The sequence below is a fragment of the Lonchura striata genome, chromosome 2 (genome assembly GCF_050655825.1).
Source record: "Lonchura striata isolate lonStrDom1 chromosome 2, ASM5065582v1, whole genome shotgun sequence".
NCBI classification, from domain to species: Eukaryota; Metazoa; Chordata; class Aves; order Passeriformes; family Estrildidae; genus Lonchura; species Lonchura striata.
The window spans coordinates 52,374,000-52,397,010 of record NC_140704.1 but is presented as its reverse complement, the minus strand read 5'-3'; the positions used below and the strand labels follow the sequence as shown (position 1 = coordinate 52,397,010).

The 23,011-nt window shown below is 39.9% G+C and overlaps 1 protein-coding gene across 10 annotated transcripts in view; it reads left to right on the top strand.

Moving 5' to 3' along the window:
* Positions 1-23,011, top strand: part of HECW1 (HECT, C2 and WW domain containing E3 ubiquitin protein ligase 1) — a 236,242-nt gene that overhangs the window by 189,094 nt on the left and 24,137 nt on the right. For all 10 annotated transcript variants that reach the window (XM_085570302.1, XM_021531974.4, XM_021531968.4 and 7 more), the window contains 8 exons: positions 29-163; positions 5,379-5,484; positions 5,665-5,761; positions 7,736-7,819; positions 8,822-8,931; positions 11,012-11,132; positions 12,553-12,666; positions 15,406-15,558. In XM_085570302.1, coding sequence (XP_085426428.1) covers positions 29-163; positions 5,379-5,484; positions 5,665-5,761; positions 7,736-7,819; positions 8,822-8,931; positions 11,012-11,132; positions 12,553-12,666; positions 15,406-15,558 — 920 coding nt within the window. The remainder of the gene's footprint in view (positions 1-28; positions 164-5,378; positions 5,485-5,664; positions 5,762-7,735; positions 7,820-8,821; positions 8,932-11,011; positions 11,133-12,552; positions 12,667-15,405; positions 15,559-23,011) is intronic.

Genomic DNA, 23,011 nt, shown 5'->3' with positions numbered 1-23,011 from the left:
AAGAAACCATTGTTCCTTTGTGTTTCAGTCTTTCTTCGTTGACCACAATAGCCGAGCTACCACCTTCATCGATCCCAGGATCCCGCTGCAGAATGGGCGTCTCCCAAATCATCTGACTCACCGGCAACATCTGCAGCGACTTCGTAGCTACAGCGCTGGAGAGGTAACTGTGCTCATATCTACTCAGGAGCTTTTGACAGCAGTCTTCTCTAGAATTATAGGAACTTCTTATATTTTAAAAATATTGAAACAGACTGGCTTGCTAATATCTATCCTCCAAATACAATAAGAGAGTTTTTTGTCTTTCTGAAGGGTTTATTTCAGAGCTTGCTGGTTTATATTTTGATGGTTTTCAGAATAAAATAATAAGCAATAAAGCATAACTGAAGTGATGACAGAATAGATTTTAAAAGAAGAATCCATATTTGGCATCCTGGCCTGGCTTTACTTAAGTTTTTGGGTTTTTTTTTTTATAGCCTGATACCTCATATGTTTCTTCATTCCCCACTGTGACACTGTGCTCTGAAAAGATAGACTGCCTAGAAGCAGTGCAGTAATGTACGCTGAGATTTGCTTTCCCAGCTTTTAGTCACATTAAATATTTTTCCTATATATCATGAGGATGATTTTTATCACTGAGGGCCATAGACAGGATTGAAAGAAGCATAAATACTGTGTTTGCATTGTGGATTTAAGTAGAAAAAAGTACCAGCAATCAGATTCTTCATATAGCAAATCCATACAGTTAAACATTTGTAATGATTGTTGCTGAATAGAACTAGAGATGAGCTATGGTGAAAGGGTCTTTCTCTTCCCCAAAAATATCTGCAGAAATGCTTGTGAAATTAGCATCAAAATTTATTGCAGCTGGACCAGTCTGAATACCTCTCACTCACAGGTGGGTTGGGATTAGGAGCTGAACAGGATGTGAGGTCAGTTCTTCAGGACCAAAGGCAAAGAAGGCATGAGTAGCTTGGACATGTCTTCTCTGTATTGGGTGAATGCAGCACCGTATTTTCTGAAGATAGAAGTGTATCAATGGATCTGTTTCAGTCATATCTTCCCACCAGTTTAGCAACTTCCCTCTGCTGGCAGCCTTCAGTTTAGTGCTGCTGCTGTGATTGAATTACTGGTATGACTGTGATAGCCACCTGCACTGTGATTCATGCTTGAGTCCATGCTTGTCTGAGGCTTGTTTGCACATTCACCATGTCAGGGATAGAAACACCACTGAGCAACTCAGATCACCTAGCCGAAAAAATACACTTGGTTTTGCAAGCACTGGCAAGGCTGGCACAGAGCAATATTCAGTAAATCCAAAAAAAACCAGTAAAGGCTAGGGAGTCAAAAGTATTGAATACTTTTGAGTAATGATTATCTAGGGAAATCAAATATGAGGCCACTGTTCTGGCGTGATAGTCAATGAAATAGTCATCTCCCAGTCTTGGTGGCCCAGGTCCCACAGTGCTTCTACACCCTTGTCATAGTCAAACTTCTTTACTGTAGTCAAGTAGCTCCCCATTTGGAAATGTCTGCTGCTCCACTGGAAGGACTCCCATTGATTTCCAAGGACTTTGGATTGGTGCCTAAAAGTCCCTTATTTACAAGGAAAATACTCAACCCTTTGCAGCTCAGCCTATTTATTAAGAGCCTCACGTTCAATGCCATTTTCTCCAAGTGCATTTGGGTGTTCTTTGGCCTATAAATCATGTCTGTACACTCACACATGGGGCTTTGTCCTGGCCATGTGTCATCTGTCTGCAGTCTTGCTGGTTTCTTTGCTGAGCAGATGGTGTGGCTTCTGGAAGCTGTCACCAGGACGGTATGAAGAACCACGAAGGACAACTCACCAGTTTTCAATGTTATGTACATGTGTCCAAGGAGCCTGAAGGACATCAATAGCGAAGTTGTGGTTGCCAGAGTGGGCACAGAAAAGAGCCAGGGTAATGAAATAAGGGACCTCTGGAAAAACTTCCATTGTTCTATGTAGATTACTGATATTAAATGGTATTATATATTAATTTGAAAAAAAAATGCTACAGGTTCTTTATTAAGCACTAATTTAAGGGTTATCAATCTTTTACAGGAGAAAGGGGGTTGTTGCTACTCCTAGTTACCTAATTTTTGGAAGAAAAGGTCAGATAGCTATAAGTAGCCATCAGTAACTAAAGTATAGGTCACTAATTCATGTCCTTCTGCCACTGCTAAAGACAGAACAGTTTGTAAGCACTTTCCATTCCCTCTAAAGGGCTTCCCATCTGCAGTGAAAATCAACATCTATGATTACAGGGTAGAGATTTTAAAGACAGCAAGAGGAAGGAAGCAGGCATCCACAATGGAGAGGCAAGAGGTGCTGGTTAGCAAGAAGCACAGAGAAGGCACTAGAATATGGCAGTATATAAATCTCCTTACCAACCCAAACCACAACAAGCAAGTAGCAGGATTCAAATGGGCCTCTGATATCCAGCAGCAATATAAAACCTAGGAAAAGGTATTACATCTTGAAAGGCTCCTCTGGTAATTTGGACTCTCCACTCAGTTTGCCACATCCCAGTGTCAATATCAAAGCTGTTAAAACCTGACATAAATCTGTCAATTACTCTGCCCTACATGAACAAGGTCACTAAATCATTAGAGGGGTCACTCTTTATTTTTTATTAGAGAATAATGTGCTAATGAAAATTAAATTATTCAATTAAAAAGTTAAAGTAGACAAGACAATTGTGACTGAACACTAAATTGGAGCAATCAATTGTACTCTATTAGCTAAGAGAGGAAAGAGAATTGTTAGCAGAATTGAAGTTAATTAGAGGGCCAGGAATTTTCCTGTGTTGCCAGAGAAAAAATGTTTGGAGATGTAAACATGCAAAGACCAAACACAGCATGAGCAATTCCTAGGGATGGTGATGAAGAGACTTACATCACCAGTTTATTGAGGTGTGTACAGAACTGGATTCTTACAATCTAGATGACTTTATCTCTTAAACCAGAACTGGGAAGATGGGAAGAAGGGAGCGAAAGTTTCTTTTCACAGGCACAATACACATTTCCTTCCAAAATTCTTGCTTCAGGAGAAATATGTCCAGGCACTGGAAAGCTAACCAAAAGGAATGGTGACAAGAGCAAGAGGAGTAGCCAGGCCCAGGCTGGGAAGAAGTACCGTGAAATTCCCAAGTGATGAACAAAGAACACGTGGCCCTAATTTTCATGGAATATATGTGTTTAACTCCTCTGTTATTCCTCCCTTTCCCCTTTCTTTCTTCTGGTCAGTAAAATTAAGTGTAGCAGCAAGGGCATAGGATTTGTTTTTATCAAGGATGAGTCAACGATCACCCTTAAAAGCAGGCTCAGACACTATCCACATTGTTTTTCAAGTCTATTCTGCAAGGACCTGAGGAATAGGTATCCTTACTTGAGCTCCAGCGCTCCCTGGAAGTGAAGAAGCTGAGACAAAAAAAGCCTCCCACACATCCTAACTAGTACAGCTGGTCATGGGCCAGTGTGTGATGCTGACAAACAGCCCAAGAAATGGTGCAATCACAGGGCACCTCTTGCACCTAAGGTTCCCCCCTGTGTCATAGCATGGAGTGGATGCTGTAAAGGCCACAAAGAGCTTGCTGGGGTAGATGCCTGGGTCACAGGGGAGAAGCTGCCTAAGCGTGATCTAAACTTTCCTTGTAAGTTAGCCTGTGGGCATGTGAAGAGGAGACAAAGGCAGTGAAAGGGTACAAGAGAAATCCTAACTGGTTGATGAAGCGAAACATTCACCATGCACTTGCACAGCAGTTTTGTGTTTTAAATTACAGTGTGCTTGATTAGAATAGTTAAGAACTTTATTGTTTAACCTGTGTGTCGACACGTATCAAGTACATTATTGACTGGTATCTTGTTACATGTAAACATTTTAAGCTTTATGGGTTCCAAAAGGCAGCTTGCCAGGCACATTTAGCTTCCCAGTTTTTGTGTATATCCAATTGGAAGATTTGGCTTTTGACTGTACCACTGAAAATGGGTTGGCACTGTTTGCTTGGATGCAGAGCTAAGCATTTAAAATATTAAAGTTGGGACGATTTCTTCCTGAAGTGGTTGCCAAATGCTATAATTTGTGCAGTGAGAAAGGAGCACCTATTAGCCCAGTGGAGTGGCAGTTGGAATTCCTAATGCATCTTGTCCTGATACAGCCTCACACTGTAGTCACAGGACAAGGAGGAGCGTCTTTAAACTGAAAGAGGGTAAGTTGAGATCAGATATTAGGAAAAAAACTTTACTGTGAGGGTGGTGAAGCACTGGAACAGATTGTCCAGAGACACTGTGGAAGCTGTGAAGCTGCTCCATGCCTGGAAGTGTTTTAAGACCAGATTGGAGGGGGCCCTAGTAACCTGGTTTAGTGGAAGGTGTCCCTGCCCATAGCAGGGGTGTTGTAACTAGATGATCTTTAAGGTCCCTTCCAACCCATACCATTCTGTGATTCCTCTCTTGGCCTCACTGTGACCATATTCTGGAGGAAAACATGAGATAGGTGGGTTCCCCTCAACTTTCACAAATCTCAAAAAAATTAACCAGCAAGTAATGCCTTAATAGAAACATTGCCAGATGTCATTGTTTGCCTTTTAATATCCTCATATTGGGTGTTGTCCCACCTTTTAAGGACTCTGACTTTCTGACATGATTCCCTTCACTTGGTAGTGTATTTAGAACAGTGGCTTTCTTTAAGGGCCTCAGTTAAGGGGCAGTGAAAAATTTCCTTCTTACTACTCCGTTTATCAGATCTTTGGATTATGTTCTTCTTTTCAGCGTATGCAATCCAATTTCTGGTTATGCAAGTTAGGCAGCCTTCTGGGACGATACAGCCTTTTTTGTGTTATGATGTACATAGACATTCCTCATGTTATTTCCACTATTAAATTTCTCCTCAGCAACACTGAATGAACATTGCAGCATTGTGGGTTTTTTCTCTTTTCAAAAACATTGTTGTAAATCCTTGAAGTAATGCAGTTATGCTAAAACAAGACATGTTTGATACTACAGAGTATGTAGTGTGATACTACAGAGATTTTATTTCCATTGAACCAGAGAAGTCCATCACTGCAATACCTACATTAAAGTACATTCACTTCTATATTCTGGTGCCTACAGCACTGAGGAGGTGGGATAGCTATGGATAATGGTGTACCTTCATTTGGAAGCACAGAATTACTTGCCTTTTTTAAGGTGACACAAGTATAAAGCCATACTTTTCATGCATGCTTTCTGTCCTTCAATCAGCATCATGGACCATTCTGAAGGTTACAGAAGTAAAGATGACAAATCTTTCAACTGACTGATGAGCTACTGGTGGTCAGTTTTGATCATTCTTTTCCTTTTCTCTGATGTTGTAGGCCTCTGAAGTCTCTCGAAACAGAGGAGTTACTCTGTTGGCCAGACCAGGCAATAGTCTTGTAACAGCTATTCGAAACCAGCACCATCACGAGGCATTACCTCTGGGTAAGCCAAGTTTTTTGTTTTTCTTCTCAAAGCAGTGCTCACAAAGGTAGGTTTTAGGACTTCTCATCAGCTGTATGTGCTGCCTCATGTTGCCCTGTGCCTCATTGGCAGTGCAGTGTGCCCCTGCAGAGTTCTGGTGACATGGTAAATAAAGACTCTGGTTTGATTTATCTTTTTCAGCTTACAATGACAAGATTGTTGCATTTCTACGCCAACCCAACATTTTTGAGATGCTGCAGGAGCGTCAACCCAGCTTGGCCAGAAACCATGCACTCAGGTACCGTTCTTCTCCAGGCTGCTGTACCCTACTTCCAGGAAGCACTTTTTGTAGTGGAAAAAACCAAATTCTAGTAACTGTAGTACAAAAAATGAACTTGGAGTTCCTATAGCACTGTCACCATTAAAGAGTAGACGGGAAGCACCAGGATCCATGTGGTTACTATAGTTACTTTCCACAGACATCCAAGAAAGAAAAAAATAAATATGGGCAAATAGTGAGCAGAATCTCTGCCTTCACCTGCAATTACCTCTTTGCTTTTCAGAAGATAGAGTTAAAAGAGTTTCTGGATGGAAGTCAGCAGCAAAATCCTAATAAGTCCAGCAGAACCAGGACTTTGCTTTATGGTTGGATTTGCACTCCTGTCATGGATGTAGTCACCCTAGATTTTATAAAGAAATAGGAGCATTATTATGAAGTGGATTGTACTCTTGTCTTAATCTTTCTCGCTTGACTTAAAGGTAGTAATTTCCAAGGTAGTTATATTGTGTCTTTCTTTTTCTTAAGCCCATTCCTTTCCTATTAGATTTTTTAAAAACAGAAAAAAACAGAACCAATCACCATTATAACTTAAACTCATTTGAATTCCAAAGTTCGAATTAACTGATTTTGGTCAAGAACTTAAGCTGCTGTTAATCAATGTCAGCAATGCCCATGTGCACCAGCTGAGAGTTTGACCAAGAGTTTAGGTTGTACTGTGCAGTCAGAGGTGTGGCTGCAGGAGTGCTGAAGGGGGAGAGGACTTCCAAATTCCTGCAGTGTGCTTGCTGCTTGTAGCCTTACTGACTCCTCACTTACCTCTGAGGGCCAGACAAAGAATTTTTTGGGTGTAAGGATTAGATTTCCTTCTAGAGGAATTGATACATGCAAATAAAATGAGAAATAGAATGAAAAATACTCTCAGTATTCAAGATGTACATTTCTGTAACAGAAATTTTTATCTTCACCATCAAATTATTCCAGACTTTTTTCTTTTCTCAGCTGTAACTTGAATTTTCATTTCCCAGAGAACAGATAATGCTTTTATCTCTTTCTGAGCAGAGAACAAAATTGACCAGTGATAGGGGCTAGAAAGCTTAGCCAGTGCATAATGAGATTTGTAACAGGATATTTAGCCTTTTGCCTCCAGGTCATTGCTGATTATCCCTTGAGCCAGGAGTTATCCAAGCTACTGTCTAATGCTCATGCAGCTGGTGTTAAGCAAACTCCTAGGATGCAAAGTTCATCTTTTATGGACCTTGATTACAAGGTTCTAGAGCACATCCTTGACTTGAGGTGTAATATTTTGACTTAATACTAGAATAAAAATATTTGGACAATGCAGTGCTTTAGAAACACACTGATAGGCTGGGGTGTAGATGTCTACCTTCCATGATCATAATCTGCTGATAGGATCCTATCCTATATTTCCCAGTTTTTATTAACAAAAGGTATGATTTTACACATGCAACACGTGTAACATGTGTATAACCTCTGTCTGATTAATTAATATGTAACACTGTATAACCTCTATGTGATTAATTCATATCAAGTATATATTAGAGTGTTATTTTCCAGATGGAACTGACAGAGGGAAAGGAAGTGATATTACTGCAAATTCTTTTAACAAAAGGTGCTATGTGTAGTTGTAGGCTTACACAAAAAATCTGCAGTTGGTGACCTGACATGTACACATGAAACTGAAGGACTAAGAATCATTCTGTTCTCTAAAATAGGTAATAAAATCTCTTTCTTTTGGATCAGTAAACTGAGTGATAGAGACAGAATTTTTTTTGCAAGTTTATTAGGAAGATGAGAAAATGAATCAGGCATAGAGGATGTTTGCCATTTTTATAAGGAGATAAACAGGAACTGGCAAAATACCAGAGAGTAACTACTCTATGCATGGCTCAAGCCATGATAATGGCATGGGTTTTTTTTCTGGTTTTGTATTTTTTTTTTCTTCTCCTCTCCATAATATCATTTATGTTTCAGGGAGAAGATCCATTACATTCGGACAGAGGGTACACATGGGCTTGAAAAGTTGTCGTGTGATGCAGATTTAGTAATTCTGCTGAGGTAATCAATTTGATCAATAGCATAATGTCATTACTTATAGTATCAGAGAAACTATCTGGCTCTTTCTCAACATAATTGAAAAGATTTTGTTAAATCAGGTCATACTGATAGCCATCCAAAATTATTCAGCCAGAGTGTATCTGTCAATTTTTTACTTCCTGGAAGGCAGCCTACATCAGTGCAGTAAATGCAGCCAGCTCAGTCAGTATGGCTGTTACCATCAAGTAGCAGATAAAAAAGAATCAGGTCAAAATGTTTCCTTTTATGGAAAAAAAAATCTTGTTTTTTAAAGAAAGAAAAAACAAAAAAGAGAGGAAAAAAATCCCTTGTCTTTCTCACTACACTAATTTAACTGCTCGTGAAATTGATAATCTTACTGCAGCAATGCTGCCACACATGCATGAAACCTGAATGTCCAGTGCGGTGAGCATTGTTTGGGTAAAGACTATAAGGCTTCAGTTTGTACTGGAGCCAGAGAGCTTGGTCTTTAGGTCCTACTTGTCTTCAGTGCAGCTAAGAACTTATTGTATTGTCTTGGGCTGAGATGGGAAATGTTGCATTACCCAGATGGGGTTGGTGTGCTGTAATAGCGCTGCCTAATGCAAGAAGTTTACAACTTATTCCCATCATTTCAATTCAAGCAGTCAAAGCACTGAACTACTTGAAAATGGCCCAAGTAAAACAGCCTGGGAGACAGAGTGTGCATCTTTACTCGTCTCTGCTCATGTGTTGAAGGTGTCCCTGTTTCCTACGTAGCTTCACGTCTTTGCCCTCCATCAGTGGCTGACCTACCATGTTAACATGAAACATCTATTAAAATTCATTTTGTTCTTCATTGCTAATGACCAGGTTGTCTTTGGGAAGCCTATGGATTTTTTTAATCCATGCATTCAGAGATGCACCCAAACATCTGACACAATGAACTTACACCATACTGTGTATTTACATCCCTTTATGTGATGAATGTGAACTAAATCTCTCTCTATGACTTTTTGCATGCAGCCTTTTTGAAGAGGATATCATGTCCTACATACCACTGCAGGCAGCCTTCCATCCAGGTTACAGTTTTTCTCCTCGCTGCTCACCCTGTTCATCACCCCAAAACTCTCCAGGTAAGGAGATGGGGAAATTAGAACAAAATCTTGCATTTGTGGTGTTTCTTCTAATAAATAAAAAGAGCAGACTCAGAGCTAGCATCAGATGTCAGCCTGCTAATTCCAGTGCCCACTCTGAATCTGATCCCAGCTGCTTTTTTTACTGGATCAGTTTCCAGTGCTGCTATGTATATATTGATACATACCTTTTTATATCGTTGGAAAGAATTAGGATAAGAGAATGGTGTACTCCAAGCATAAGTCACTGACATGGAAGCACATTAATTTTATGTGACGGCAGCCAAGAGCACTTCCAAATTGAAGGTGTGCTGCAGCACTTCCAGTACCCTTGTAAAGTTCAGTCTCCTCCACTTAATGTTCCAAAAACTTCTCTTCTTCCCAAGACACGTATATTTCAAGACCTGAGGGGATCATCTTCATCATCTAACCTGACCTCCCGTGCTGAACCCATTAACTTACATTCGACAGGAAACATATTTTCCAGAAAGACATGCTGTCTGAGAAGGTTATTTCCAGCTGTGCTATGTCTCTGTAGTTATTGTTTATGCTATAGAAATTTGAGAAGCTAATGTCTCCCTTTTGCCAAGAGACACAACCCCCACTGCAGTCTTACTGTGTGGCTGTGTCCAGTGGCCATTTTGAAAGAATCAACAGAAATGTGATCTGAAGAAATCCATTTTTGGCTGAGCTTTTTGAGAATGCATTTGAATTATCTGATTGTGAACAAAATTAATGGAGAAGAGAAGTTCAAGTCTTGATGTGGCTGTGGAAAATGGAAAGGTTTTTTGATGTGAAGAAGTTAAATGCTATACCCTTCTCTACAGAAGAGAAGTGTTTTGTCAGAATGTCCTATTTTCATTAATGAGTTTTAACACCACTGTGAGTACAAATTCCCCTTGTCTACATCAGGATATGTCATAAGCAAGTCTTTTTCAGGACAAGAATCCAAGTATATGGCACAAATGTTACATAGGAGACTGTTCTTGTGAAAACACAAGGGCAAATACTTCCAGCAACACTCTCTTCTTGCTAATTTCTGTCCTGGATAATTGAGAGCACCCCTTCTCTTATGTCCTGGAGGAAAACAAAAGGCTGACAGAAGAAACAAGAGTTGCAAGGGATTCTCTTTGCACTACATGTAAATACACCTTTCTGTTTTACCAGCAGAGACAGTAATGTCCTTCCCTCATGGCAGCCATGGTACTTTTGGCTCCCACTAAATGTGATGGGCTTTTTTTTCTTTCCTGTGGATCGTTTGCTGCCAGATTTCTCATAAAAGGGCTGTTTTTTATTGTCTTTTGCAATGAGATAGGTAAATGGGATTTAATTAATCCATTATTTGGCCTTTTATGTCATGGCAGTTGTTTATACAAAAAGAATAATCACCTACTTTGAGAATGCACCCTTCAAAACAAAGCAGATTCCAAATTGCTGAAAAATCTGCTATTATGTGTGAATCACAATAGGGAAATGTAGCATTTCTTGCTGTCAGAAATCCTTTTTGATGCCACAGAGGGTTTTGTGTTGATAGCTGGAAGTGTTTAATATACAGTCAGATTAACACAGGGAACCTGACTCCCAGCTTGGCTGGGCTGCTAGGCTCCAGTGAGAAGCATTGCTCTGAGTTTCAGAGGTTTAATCCTGCCAAGTAAGGAGATCTCCTATACAATGCAGAGGAGAGAGATCTCTTAAAAGTGCAAAAGGGAAAGAAAACCTAAATGCTACTGACCATTAGAGGTAGATATGCATGTCAGTCTTTTTCATGCCTTTCTGATCCTTCAGTTTCCATTCAATCACAGTTAAAGGCAGAGGCAACACAAAGGTACACACAAGGTGAGCTTAACAGTACTTTTACTGAAGAGGACACAGTCCCTGGAAGTTCTTTGCAATCACTGAATTACAGGAATTTACAACTCTATTGATGCCAGAAAGAGCAAAAAAAACACTGAGTGCACTGTATACCTGCAAAAAGTTCCTAACACATTTATTAACCAGTTCTGTGTGGAAACATCAGCTGCATGATTTGGAAGAATGTCAAGCCCCTTACACCTTGGGATGCTGTTTATTTTCCCTCCAGGGCTGCAGCGAGCAAGTGCAAGAGCACCTTCTCCATACAGGAGGGACTTTGAAGCCAAGCTCCGCAATTTCTATCGAAAACTTGAAGCCAAAGGGTATGGGCAAGGTCCAGGGAAAATTAAGTAAGTATTAAAATCACTCAGTCTAACGGGACATAGCTTTGTCTTTTGTCATTCATTATCCATGAAGATGGGGATAGGGAGTGTAAAACACCCTGAAGATTGCATTTTTTACATAACCATCAGGGAAAGATAAGATCTTCATATACCCTGCAAAAAGGGTGACCTTCAAGAGGATTTTGTGTGGAAGTTTTACTTAAAGATTTGTATTCTCTTATACTCTCATTTCTTGACTATTTAACAGGTATATTCATATTCCTACCTATAATTTGCCTGTAGGAGGATTATCCTTCCAGACAAACACCCACCAGATATTAACAATAGGTATATCATTGTAATGGTGGGATGAATCCAAAATATTTGGATCTACATAACAGTAGATATGTATAACTCAGGATTACCAGTGTAACTCAGGACCAGAACATGATTCTATAGAACTTAGTCTCTACATTCAGGTTTAACTTTCCATAGTTCTTTGTGTTGATAGCCTTCCTGGATTTGAACTGGAGAGATTTCTGCCAGTCTTCATGTATTTGGTGTTCTCTCTTATTTGATTGTGGAGTTTCTTTCCATACATCTTGTTAGCTGGGTTTTGAGTCTGTACCAACTTGTGCTCAATCTAGTTATCCAACTTTGCCAAAGGCTGTGGGCTGTTTCTAAGGTATTCCCTGGGCATCTGGTTGAATTTATGCTTCAGGCTGGCTTCCTACCAAAGGACATCTGTTGTGGAAAAAATGAAAGTATGAAGCCAAGCAATTTATTCCAGGCAAATGTCATCAGCAAAATGATCTTACAGAGCTGAGGAGAGTCCTAGCTGGTGGTTACCCTTTTTGGTGTCCTACTAAATGGGTCCAAGGCACTCACAAAATATATTTTAGAAGGTCTGTTTTAAAATGTTAATGAACATGTGAGCAAGAAGGGTTTCTTTTACAGATGGTGTGTAAAAGTACTATTCATTAAGTTGTTGTAGAGATTAGTAAGGGAATGAAAGATGTGTTGTATAAACAGAGGCTGATAACTCCCTTTACTTCCCCTGCTACAGAAGCAGTATGTCTGTGGACATTCACTGGATTAAATCCAGGAAATGTCTGGGGCCAATTTCTGAAAGCTGTGACTTCGTATACACAGCAAACTCACAGCCCCCTCTACCATATAAAATTGTACATATGGGATGTTGCAGAAAGTCTTAGCAGCAGAGCAGCACTTTGGACCTAATCATGCCATTGTGAGGGAATTCACCTTCAAGGCACATAGAAAAGCCAGTGGAAACCCATAATGGACAAGTAGCACAGGCACCAGCAGATGCCATTTTATTAAGTTCTCTTGGAGCGAATGTCTCTCTTTACAGCTGTTGTTTACCTGCAGCCTCACAAGCTCACACAAGACTCAATCATCCGATCTTTATTTCCGCCGCCCTTTGCAGGTTAATTATACGGCGTGACCACTTGCTGGAAGGCACCTTCAACCAGGTAATGGCGTATTCACGCAAGGAGCTCCAGCGGAACAAACTCTACGTCACGTTTGTCGGCGAGGAAGGGTAGGGAACCACAGAATGCTCTCAGTTCTGAATTAGCTGTTATGTTGCAAAACACCAAGTTGACTAAGGCTGAGCCTCTCTTCTTATGTAATGTTTATTTGGTTTTGTTTTACCTCTGAGTAAGTGATTCATCTTAATCAACTTAAAACATTTGTCAAAAATAACAATAACAACAATGCTTCATTTTCCTGGAACACCTTCCATCTAGATGTCTCAAAGTGACAGTTTAAGTGGTTAAATCTATTGTCATCTTGTTTGCCATAGATATTTTGACAGGCTGGAAGGGAAAACTCAACTACAGGCCAATATTTATACACTGAATCAGTCTCAGGCCTATAGTTAGAGACCAGACCTTTTTCCAGTTTGTTACTCTAACTCTTCACAATGGATCTGGTTTTGCTTTAAAAATTTTTGCTTTACATGCCAGCTAATGATCATTTGTTATCCATGTGTGGATTTCTTGTTTCCATCTTAACTGAGAAACATTAATGCTGTTTAGTCTTTAAAATTTAATTCATACAGTTGGAATCAGAAAGCAATAGAAGTTTCTTGAGAAGGCCTTTCTCAGGAAGCTTCCTACAACTCTTACAATCCATGAGCCATTCTTGTATGATGAAATCCAACCTCTGACCTTTTGCTTTCAAATGTAAGCACAACTTTTCAAAGCCACCCTGGCTCACATCAAGAGCTATGTTGTAATGGAGGCTTAATCCACACACTTTTATAATGGAAAGACCATTATGTGCATATTTCCAGTGTGCCATATTACAAAGGCATGAAATTGTATTTCAGTAGCTTTGCATGTAAAGTCTCTTCTTTTCAAAAACCATGTGTGTAGGATTTAAATTACAAAGGTATCAGACAGTACCTGAGGCAACTCTCAACATGTCCAGCAACTGCTGACACTCTCAGCTCTGAGGCGTCATGGCAAGTGAAGGGCTTCTGTCCCTTGTCTCAGGACAGGTTATGTCCAGTGGGAAACAGAAGTAACAAAGAGAGTTACTCAGTGACCTCAGTATCAGGGTTTTTTTCACTCTTACTTTTTATTCTCTATGGATTCAATATTGTGTAACAGAGGTCATCGTTCACAGCTGATCTAGCCTCTGGCCTGCAAGTAAAGCATAAACATGTAGCACACTTCAGTTTAAGTTTTTGGAATAGCATTTCGGAATGCTAAAGTGATATTGTTTTCTGTGTGGCACGGTGTCCTCAGGAGAAATTACAAACCAGCTTCATGTGCAAATTCATTCATTCTTCACTGATTTATTTACATCTGAAGATACATTCCTCTAGGGTTTCTGCTGCTTAATGCTAATATACATTCTTCTGGAAGGACTCCAAGATGCCAATTCCTTACCAAAGAGTTGATGCTGTATGGCCACGTGATGCTGTATGGGCACAGCTTCCCACAGTTCAAAGGAAAAGGCCATTGAAAATGAACTGTAAAGGCTTTATGATGAGTTAGTGTGTTGGCCAGAAATGCAATAACTAGTCTCCTGTTGGAGGTTTTGAACACAGACATGTCTTGTTTGTAGCTCTTTACTCCAGCCATTATCAGGCTTAACCCAGTACTTTGATGTCGATAGAACCAGACTTGGTCCATGGTTGGCACTAGTGGGTCATGGGGGCTTGTTACCATCCCCTCTTATGGTTGTTTTCGTGTCATTACATGATGCTAGAGCTAAAGCTCCTCAAAGAGAGAAGTACTGAATCTCCAGATATAAAACACAGGAGGATGGGCCCATCTGCCCTTTGCCTTCTTTCTAGTTGCACAAATCAATGATTCAACCCCTGTCACTTATGCTTCTATAACTTCATAATACAGACCATTCTGATCCAGTTGCAAAACTTTCTACTTGCTTTACAATTGTTAAGTAGAAGGAATAGTGTCCACCTCAGAAAATCTTTTGGCACACATGATATATGACTACAGATAATTTCTTCATATTGCTACATGTAGGTTTATTTTAGATTGAGAAAACCTACTCACCGTTATTAGAGAATGATCTGTTTTTAATAAATCCACCAAAGTTTTCATTTAATGCATTCAGGAAAAAACTTTAGTCTCGTTCTCCTTTTGTTTTCCAAGTTGAGTGTAAAAAATTCAAGGGAAAAAAAGAAGCTCTCTGTGGAGCAAATTCATACAACAGCAAAGCTCAATTTAAAGTGTACCACATGAAAATAACAGAAAAGTGGAAGGGCTTGGATGGACCAAGCTAGGAATCACCATTCTGCCATAAGAGATACAATTCTGCTGGGACTTGGTCTTGTTCAGCATGAACCCTTATGGTTTCTGTAGCTAAAAAAGTATCATTGCAGTTAGATTTGAGTACATCTCATTGCAGGAAGGTCAGAGCAATTTCTGCTTTAGGCCAGGCTTTCTGGTCTGTGAACCCAAATGTTTACAGGAGATTCAAACCCACTCACTAGAAAGCTACCCATCTGCTTGTAGCCTTGTACCTCCAGTTTGCTAAGCTTTTGGGACAAAGGAAAGTAAACTACTTAAGGCATGTGTCCCAGTTACAATTCCTCCCAGATCAGCCTGGATATTGGTGAAATTTTGGCATTTCAACTTGTTCAGGACTTGGAATCAAGTTTTGAGAGGAGAGATAAATCATCTTAGAAACACTGGACTGCACAGGCCTCTGTACTAAGACAGCAGCCAATGTAGGCAAACCCAGAAAATCCACTCAAATGGTAAGCAGCCTAATTTTATCTTTTCTACATTTTTCTTTCCAGGTTGGACTACAGTGGCCCCTCCCGAGAATTCTTTTTCCTTCTGTCTCAGGAGCTCTTCAATCCCTATTATGGGCTGTTTGAGTATTCAGCCAATGACACTTACACTGTACAGATCAGCCCCATGTCTGCCTTTGTTGAAAATCACCTGGAATGGTAAGAGCATTTTATGCAGAACTTAACAATTGCTTCAGAGCAATCAAAAAATGGAAAAGCAAAACAAAAGCTCCCAGTTTAGAATGGAGTGCATAAAAATATTGCTAAATCTGGGAAGAGGTGGGGGAAGTAGGTTGTGAAAAGGAAGAGATGAACTAAACATAAATACAAGAGCAAGCTCTGAAAAAGCAGTTGTGATGAAGTACTACTATTAAAATATCCTGCTGGTATTACTTGGGACTTGATGTTTGTGAACTTCTGTGTGAATATAAAAAGGGTAGGGAGAAGAGCTTTGCTTAATGCAGTCTTCATCTCCTTGGTCCCTTTCTAAGAAGAGCCGTGACCTTTCTATACATCACAAAACATTGTACTTGGAACCTGTATAGTGTTCTCTGGGAGCAACATTGCTGCTCTGTTCCTACCACAGGCCTTAAAAAAGGCCCAGTGAAAGCAGTTTCCCTTTTATTCCTTGACAGAGTGTCCCTGCTTGTCTGGGGCAAGGCCAGAAGTGTGAGCAGATATTTTAGCTTACTAAGTATGTGTGCAAACAGACAAATTTCTGGTCTTGTTTCTTTATCAAAAATTCTGAAAGCATATTGCGATGTCCTCATTTTCTCTTTCTGCCTCCAGATCTGTCTGTCTTTGGGAGTTGTTTTCACTTTGGTAGTTTCAGATGTGGTTAAGTGAAGCATAGGCTGCGAGCCCTGGGCATCGCTTGGTCCCTTGTGGGATTTCATTGGGTCAAAGAAATGCTGCCACATGGGTTTGTTCCTATGATGGTTTTCTTTGTCAATCTTATTGGCTCCTCTGAGAGATACTTTTTTTTTAATGGGAGGCAGTTACAACCCCTTTTAAATTGCAAATTGTACATGTTCTTCTATTCTTGTGAGCAGATCCTCTTTTGCTTGGCTTCCGGCAGTCAGGAGATGAAGGACAGTTGTACTGTCACCTCTGTTAAAGTTGCCAGGGGAAAAAGGGATGTTGCTTGGGACTGGCATGGTTTCTAAATTGTTGGAATTTTTTTGTACTATCATTTCTAGCAGTGGAGCTAACAATGATCCTTGCTCTAGAGTGTTTCTCTACTGACATTAGCAGGAAGAGAGCAGCTTAATTCTTACAGCTTGTTCACCTCCTACTGCAATCTTGTTCATTAGACATTATGTGATGCCTTTGTAGTTTTCAAGAAGAAATAAAGTCCTATGTCCTATCTTAGCAGTCAGCATGGATAAACTTCTGATTTAGGAGGCTGTTGTTTCTGGAGATATATTCTGACTTCCAGGCAGAGGACCAACTAGGCAGGTGCAAACCCATGATTGTTTTTCTGCCACATTGTGACAAAGCTGAACCCAGACTCCTATGTCCAGAGATGGTGTTGCCATGTTATCTCAGCAGCAGGTGAAACATGCCCTTGCTCTTACGTGTCATAAACACTGTTCTTGCAAAGTGTTGCAATTTTCTCAAGTGATAAATTCTACTGTAAAACATACATGCTGTGTTTGATGCTTTCATTTTGTCCTTCTGTGCCTTGGGAGATTTCAGCATGAAAGAGTCAGGTTTTTAAAGGTGTCCTGGGCTACAGTACAGCAGAAAGACACCTAATAATGACTTTCCTATAGCAGTTAGCCTTTAACTCAAAAATCAGCAGCAGTTAGACACGTAGGCTGTTTCTCCAACTGCACATATCAATCCAGCTTCTTGCATGCAGAATGTTATTTGGCCTTCAGACATTTTTGTTTTCATATTTTTAAGAAAGATAAATTTGGCCTCTTGGCCTGCAGAAGGAAATAAATGCTATGAATGAAAAGGGTTGCACATGCAGTATAGTAAATAGGGCAAGATTGCAGAACCCAAGGCAAAAATCCAGTCAGTGCTTGGAAATACTTCTTGAACCTGTTATGGAAATAATTGCCTGAGACCAGAAGTTATAATTAGCCTGATAGGTTTCATGATTGACTTGTAGATATCTAGACATTCTAAATGTTTTTATACTGCGTAACTGATCTCAGCTATTCATGTGTAACCTTAGAGTCCTGTGTTCAGAAATCTGTGCAGCCAGCAAAGATAGGAATTGGACCAATCTTTTTGAAACTGAGTTCAGTTCTCCTATTAAGGCTTTGCAAGCTAACTTCTGCTAGGTCACTGTACTAACCACCTTGTCACTGTTTGTTCCTGAGGAATGAGGTTTTCTGATGTTCCCAGGCTTTGTTCACTCTCATCAAAGTTAGAGCTAGAACTTCTGTTTCTCAGATTTACATGTTGATAAGATTTCAGAAGAGCCTCCTCCCTATAACATGCCAGAAATAGATATCACTTTCCTGATCTCAAATCTGTTATGAAGAACCAGCTAACACAGATGAATCAGTTTGAGAGTTCCAGGGTCAAAAATAATTAATATTCATAGTCTTTTTAAAGCTTGAAATCTGATGTCAGTCATGAAAACCACACAACTACAGTTGGTTTGGATTTGCAGATTTCTTCAACTGTATGCTTTTTGGTGCTGTGGGGCTTTTTATTTATGTGAAATCTACCCTTGGCATGTTTTTCTCCATAGTACTTCTGCAAGACCTCTCCAGACACAGATATATTAAGAAACAGAGCTACCAAAAATTGTGCTCAAAATTATTTTACATTTTCTCTTTCTTAAGCGAACAGTGGTAAATTTGAGATAAATATAACAAAATTAAAAGATGTGAAGTTTTATTCATATTTGCAAAATGGAGAAATACACTGCTATTTTTCCCCAGCCTAAAAGTTACAGTTCTGCCCCTTTTAGTGGCTTATTTCATGCTTTGCTCTTTGTACAAACAGCATTCTGAGTCCAAAATGAGCACATCAAAGCACAGACTAGTTGTATATATGCCAAGTTAAGAAAGAGACATAATAACTGGAAAATATTTCTCATTTATGGAGAAACTGAGATTTAACACCTTTCCTGCAAGCTTCCATTGAATAAGACTTTTTTCCTTCAGTTAACATATGTGCATACTGAACACACCAAATATAAGATATCACACATTTTTAAAGTTGCAATATTTTAAATCCCCCTATATCTGAAAGGACAGATACAACTCCCTAGACCAAAGAAGTTTGATGATACATATTTTTATCTATGCTATAGAATGTACCTGAAGCTGATAGCCAGAAAAGCTGCTTTTAATCCATGCCAGTAATAAGCTGTTGTGTCCGATCTAGGTAAACGTGTCTAGCTTTTTGCCTAGATATTTGAAAACATCTTCTGAAATACACCCCCACTTGGAGGTACTTTGTCCTTTTCCACAAAAGTGGGCAAAATGTGGAACCAAAGAAAAAAATGTGAAAACAAGCCCAATCTCTGCATAAAAGGGCAAATGGCCTAGACAGAAAAAAATCATTCGCAGACATTCATTTGGAGATCTGAGGGATCTTAACTTGAAACATCTTTTTTCTGTATTTTCATTGTGAATTAGTGACAGCATGGGTTTTTGTAATAGTAAGCATTTGTGGACCTTGCTGTGACATTTATGCAGCCAGAGAGCAGCACCCCAGTGCTACAGTTATCTTAGAGGTATTTACAGCCTGCTAATCATACTTAGCATTTTGTATCCATCTCAGAGAAGCCCTGTTGTGTTTTGCTTGTTTTTCTTTATATGAAAATTGATGCATTTGTTTAGCAGAACCTTATTAAAAAGTTGAAGTCCTGTGAGTAAAATGTTTTTGTTCAGAATCCTACTAAAGACCACAGACATGATACACTCTGACCCAATGCTTGGGTCACCAGAAGTTATAGATGATTGCTGGCCACGTTGTCCTAATGAACTCTACTAACTTGATGCTCATTTAGAACTGCCTTGGGGCAAGACTTTCTTCATTCATTTCCCATAATTAATTTTCTTTCTTCTCTCCAGTCCCCCTTCTCATATTCTAGTCTGTGCCACTGAGCAGAGTCAGACATGACTTGCATGTATTTCTGCATCTCATTCTGCAGGCAGATGGAAGCCTGGTGCACCTACTCTCCATGCAGACAAGATCTTGCGTTCCCTGTGCTCCAAGTCAGCTGACATGGTCACTGCAACTGGTTGAGCTGAGCAAATACATGCTGGCTCCCATCAGGGCTGATTGCTTCAGGCATGGCACTGCCTGTGTTGGTTTTACGTGCTCTGGCACATGGGCAAAGGCAGCTCCCTTTGCCTACCCGGTGCTGTGGGGGCATAGCCCCAGCCAACCTCTGAGCAGCCTTTTTATTTATTTTGTGTGAATGAGAAACCACATAACCAGTACTATCCATCTCTAGCGTGCCAGAGAATGCAGGGTGTTGTTTTTTCCTTTTTTTTTTAACTGAGAATGTTGCAACTTTAGCTGTCTTTTCTGCTTAGAGAGCTTGGTTGGGTTTTTTTACCCCAATTTCCTTAAGAGTTGTGCCTTGTGCAATTGCCCTGCCTATCCATCAGACAGATTCCTAGTCAGTTTGAGACCTGTCTGACAGGAAGGCAAATATCTTGAAGATAATAATTTCCTAAAAGCTTTGTGAAACTTGTGTCTGTGTAAAGGACGGATCCACGGAAGAGTGGCTCAGAGAGGAGGGGGGAGAGCTCATCAGGGATCTGTGTTGTCCGTCCCCACAGCTGGCCAGGCAGCATGAGTGAGCTGACAGGTCCATCACAGGCACAGGCTGCAAACCAGCCACATCATCTTTCTCAGTAGCTTGGGGATGTGAGGCAGAGCTGTGCAAGCTCTGGGGAGACAGAAGGGAGAAACTGGAGATACTCCAAAGTCTGGGAAGTGCTAGCAGAAATGTGTAGGAGGAACTGGGAGCTACTGCAGTGAGCTAATGTAGGGCCATCAGAGGCAGATCTATAGGAAACAAACCTCCATTAATCCTTCTACACAGAGATTGACTTATTTCAATTAAAGTGTTTTTAAAGAAAGTAACAAATTGCCTTATGACCTAATGGGTTGTATTCTGATGTGGAGCAGCTTGTGGGATGGATTTAGGCACACTCTGTGGCTCTTTAAAGGAATAGTGGAGAAATGTAGTCACAGTATCTAAGCAGGAGGTCTGGAAACAGCCATTACTCCTCTCCACTGACTGAAGGGAGCTCTTGGGAATATGTGGTCTGAATTACTCATGAATCTCTGACTTTTCAGCTGTTGTGTCAGGCAATATGGCCCAATACCTGTTTAGTCAGGGAGTCAGAAACACTGAGTTTGGTTTTGGGCTTAAAAGGGTCACTTGTGTGGGTCTGCATTTGGAGGAGGAATTAATTTAGGAGACCAATTTTGCAGCCGTCTTGAAAGGACCTGTTTATGCTAAACACTGAAAAATCATCCTCTTAAAAATCAGATAAAGCACCCTAGAGTGAGGCATCAAGCTACATCCAGTTGTTTTTGAAATTAGATGATTGCCTGTTTGCCTCAGTTTCCATCTGAAGAGATTTCCTAGTATGTAATCAACTTGAATTCCGTTTGATGTACAGTGCTGCTCAGAACTGCTTTGAAATTCTCAGATGAAAGGCACCACAGAAAACCAAAGCATTTAATGTTATGTTAGACTATAAATTTTAATTACTAGCAATATCTTATTTTAAATAAATTATGTTTGCATGAGAAATTTTCAAGCAGTATTGTAAATCTTCTGGACAAGAATGATATTAAAATAAATGTGCAGCTGAAATAATTTATAAGACTTTTCACTGTGTGAAAAGGGTATGTTACTGAAATGCCTTCTTGCTGCTGTACTGTGATCTCTCTCAATGCCTCCTGTACTTAAGTAAACTTTGATTTTCCTATTAAGTTTGATGTATGACTGTATCACATAGAGCCTGCCTCAACAGCTGGTTAATTATTTATTAAGGGTCAGGAGGCATTGGAAGATTAAAGGCAAACCAAAACTGAAGGAGAAAAAAAAATCTTCCTAACTGAGCTTGTACAGCAACCATTTTTTCTTTAAAAAAGGTTCTGCTTTATATTTACCTTATTCTTGACTTTCTGTCTCTTACGAGAGAATTTTTTTTCCAAGCTCTTTTGAGGATCAGAATGGTTTTGCTATATGAGTTGAAAGAGGAGATGTCTCTCACAGTCTCTACCCCTTTTCCCTTCCCTTCCCTTCCCTTCCCTTCCCTTCCCTTCCCTTCCCTTCCCTTCCCTTCCCTTCCCTTCCCTTCCCTTCCCTTCCCTTCCCTTCCCTTCCCTTCCCTTCCCTTCCCTTCCCTTCCCTTCCCTTCCCTTCCCTTCCCTTCCCTTCCCTTCCCTTCCCTTCCCATAGTCTCTCTAGCACTTCTTCCAAATTAGAGTTTGGTTTGAGGGAAAGACGGCTGTTCTGTTTTGTTCTGTATTTACAAAAGTCATACTTATGTGTTTTTCCCCTGCTTAGGGCCACTTAGTCTCTTGCAACACTGCAGATTAAATCTGCCCATAGTTGGGAGGCTTCACATGAAAATCTCTGTAGTGTCTGCACCTTGCATGTGGCAGAGGAGAAAAGGGTAAAATCCATGCTGTCCCCAAGCACGTGGGCCTGCAGGGAAGCAGCAGGATGGGCAGTGATTGTCTGTGTATTGGTAGTGCTGAAAAATTCCCCAGGGAGTGATGAATGTTGTCATATCTCCTGTTCCAGCCACACTGGAATGGCAAGGCTGAGCTGTCACTATGAAGTATTGCTCAGTCATCATTCCCCTCCTCACTTCTCACTGCATTTTATTTAGACTTCAGTAAGGTAAAGAAAATTCAGCTAGAACAGGTGCAGGAATTCCCAAGATACCCTTAATTTGTAAGTAACACAATTCATACATCAAAAGAAAGACTGCTTGTAGAGCAATATTGTTTTCAGTAAATCACCCAACTTTGTTTTGGGTATTTTTGAGTACCAAAGGCATTTCTGTTTCTGTAGGCCTCTCCCTGGGATTTTTTTGAAAGTTAGAAGTTTCATTTGTTTGCTGAAAATTATTCTTGGTTTTGTATGTTACCTTAGTGTTACACTGAATTCCAGAAAAGGGGAATAGTAAAGATTTAATTTTATCTGATATGCATGTTTTTAAAGGGAGAAAAATACTATTTGTCAGTGTGCCCCAACTTGGAATAGGAACATTTTTGATAATCTCAATAAAGTTATGGAGGATGAGAAAAATCCTAACCTGTTCACTCTCTATGAGAAAAGTTCATGTGATAGCAAGAATACAGAAGTATACATTCAGTATGTTGTGGATCATTGAAGGAAGCTTTTTACACTGTGACTTATGACTTCCATTCCAGAAAATGGTAGACTAGAAAATGGAATTATTTAATGGTGTTGGAAAGAATTGTAAAGAAAAGTAAAAAAATTTCTTAGGGTTCAGAACACAAATGCAAAGGTTCTGCTATTCTGTGGATTCCCAGAAGAGGATCAGAGTGGTCAGTTTGCAGTGGTATTAATAAAAGTTGGAAGTATTCAATGGTTTGCAAAACAAGACCTATATTAAACTGCCAAGCAATTAATAGCATA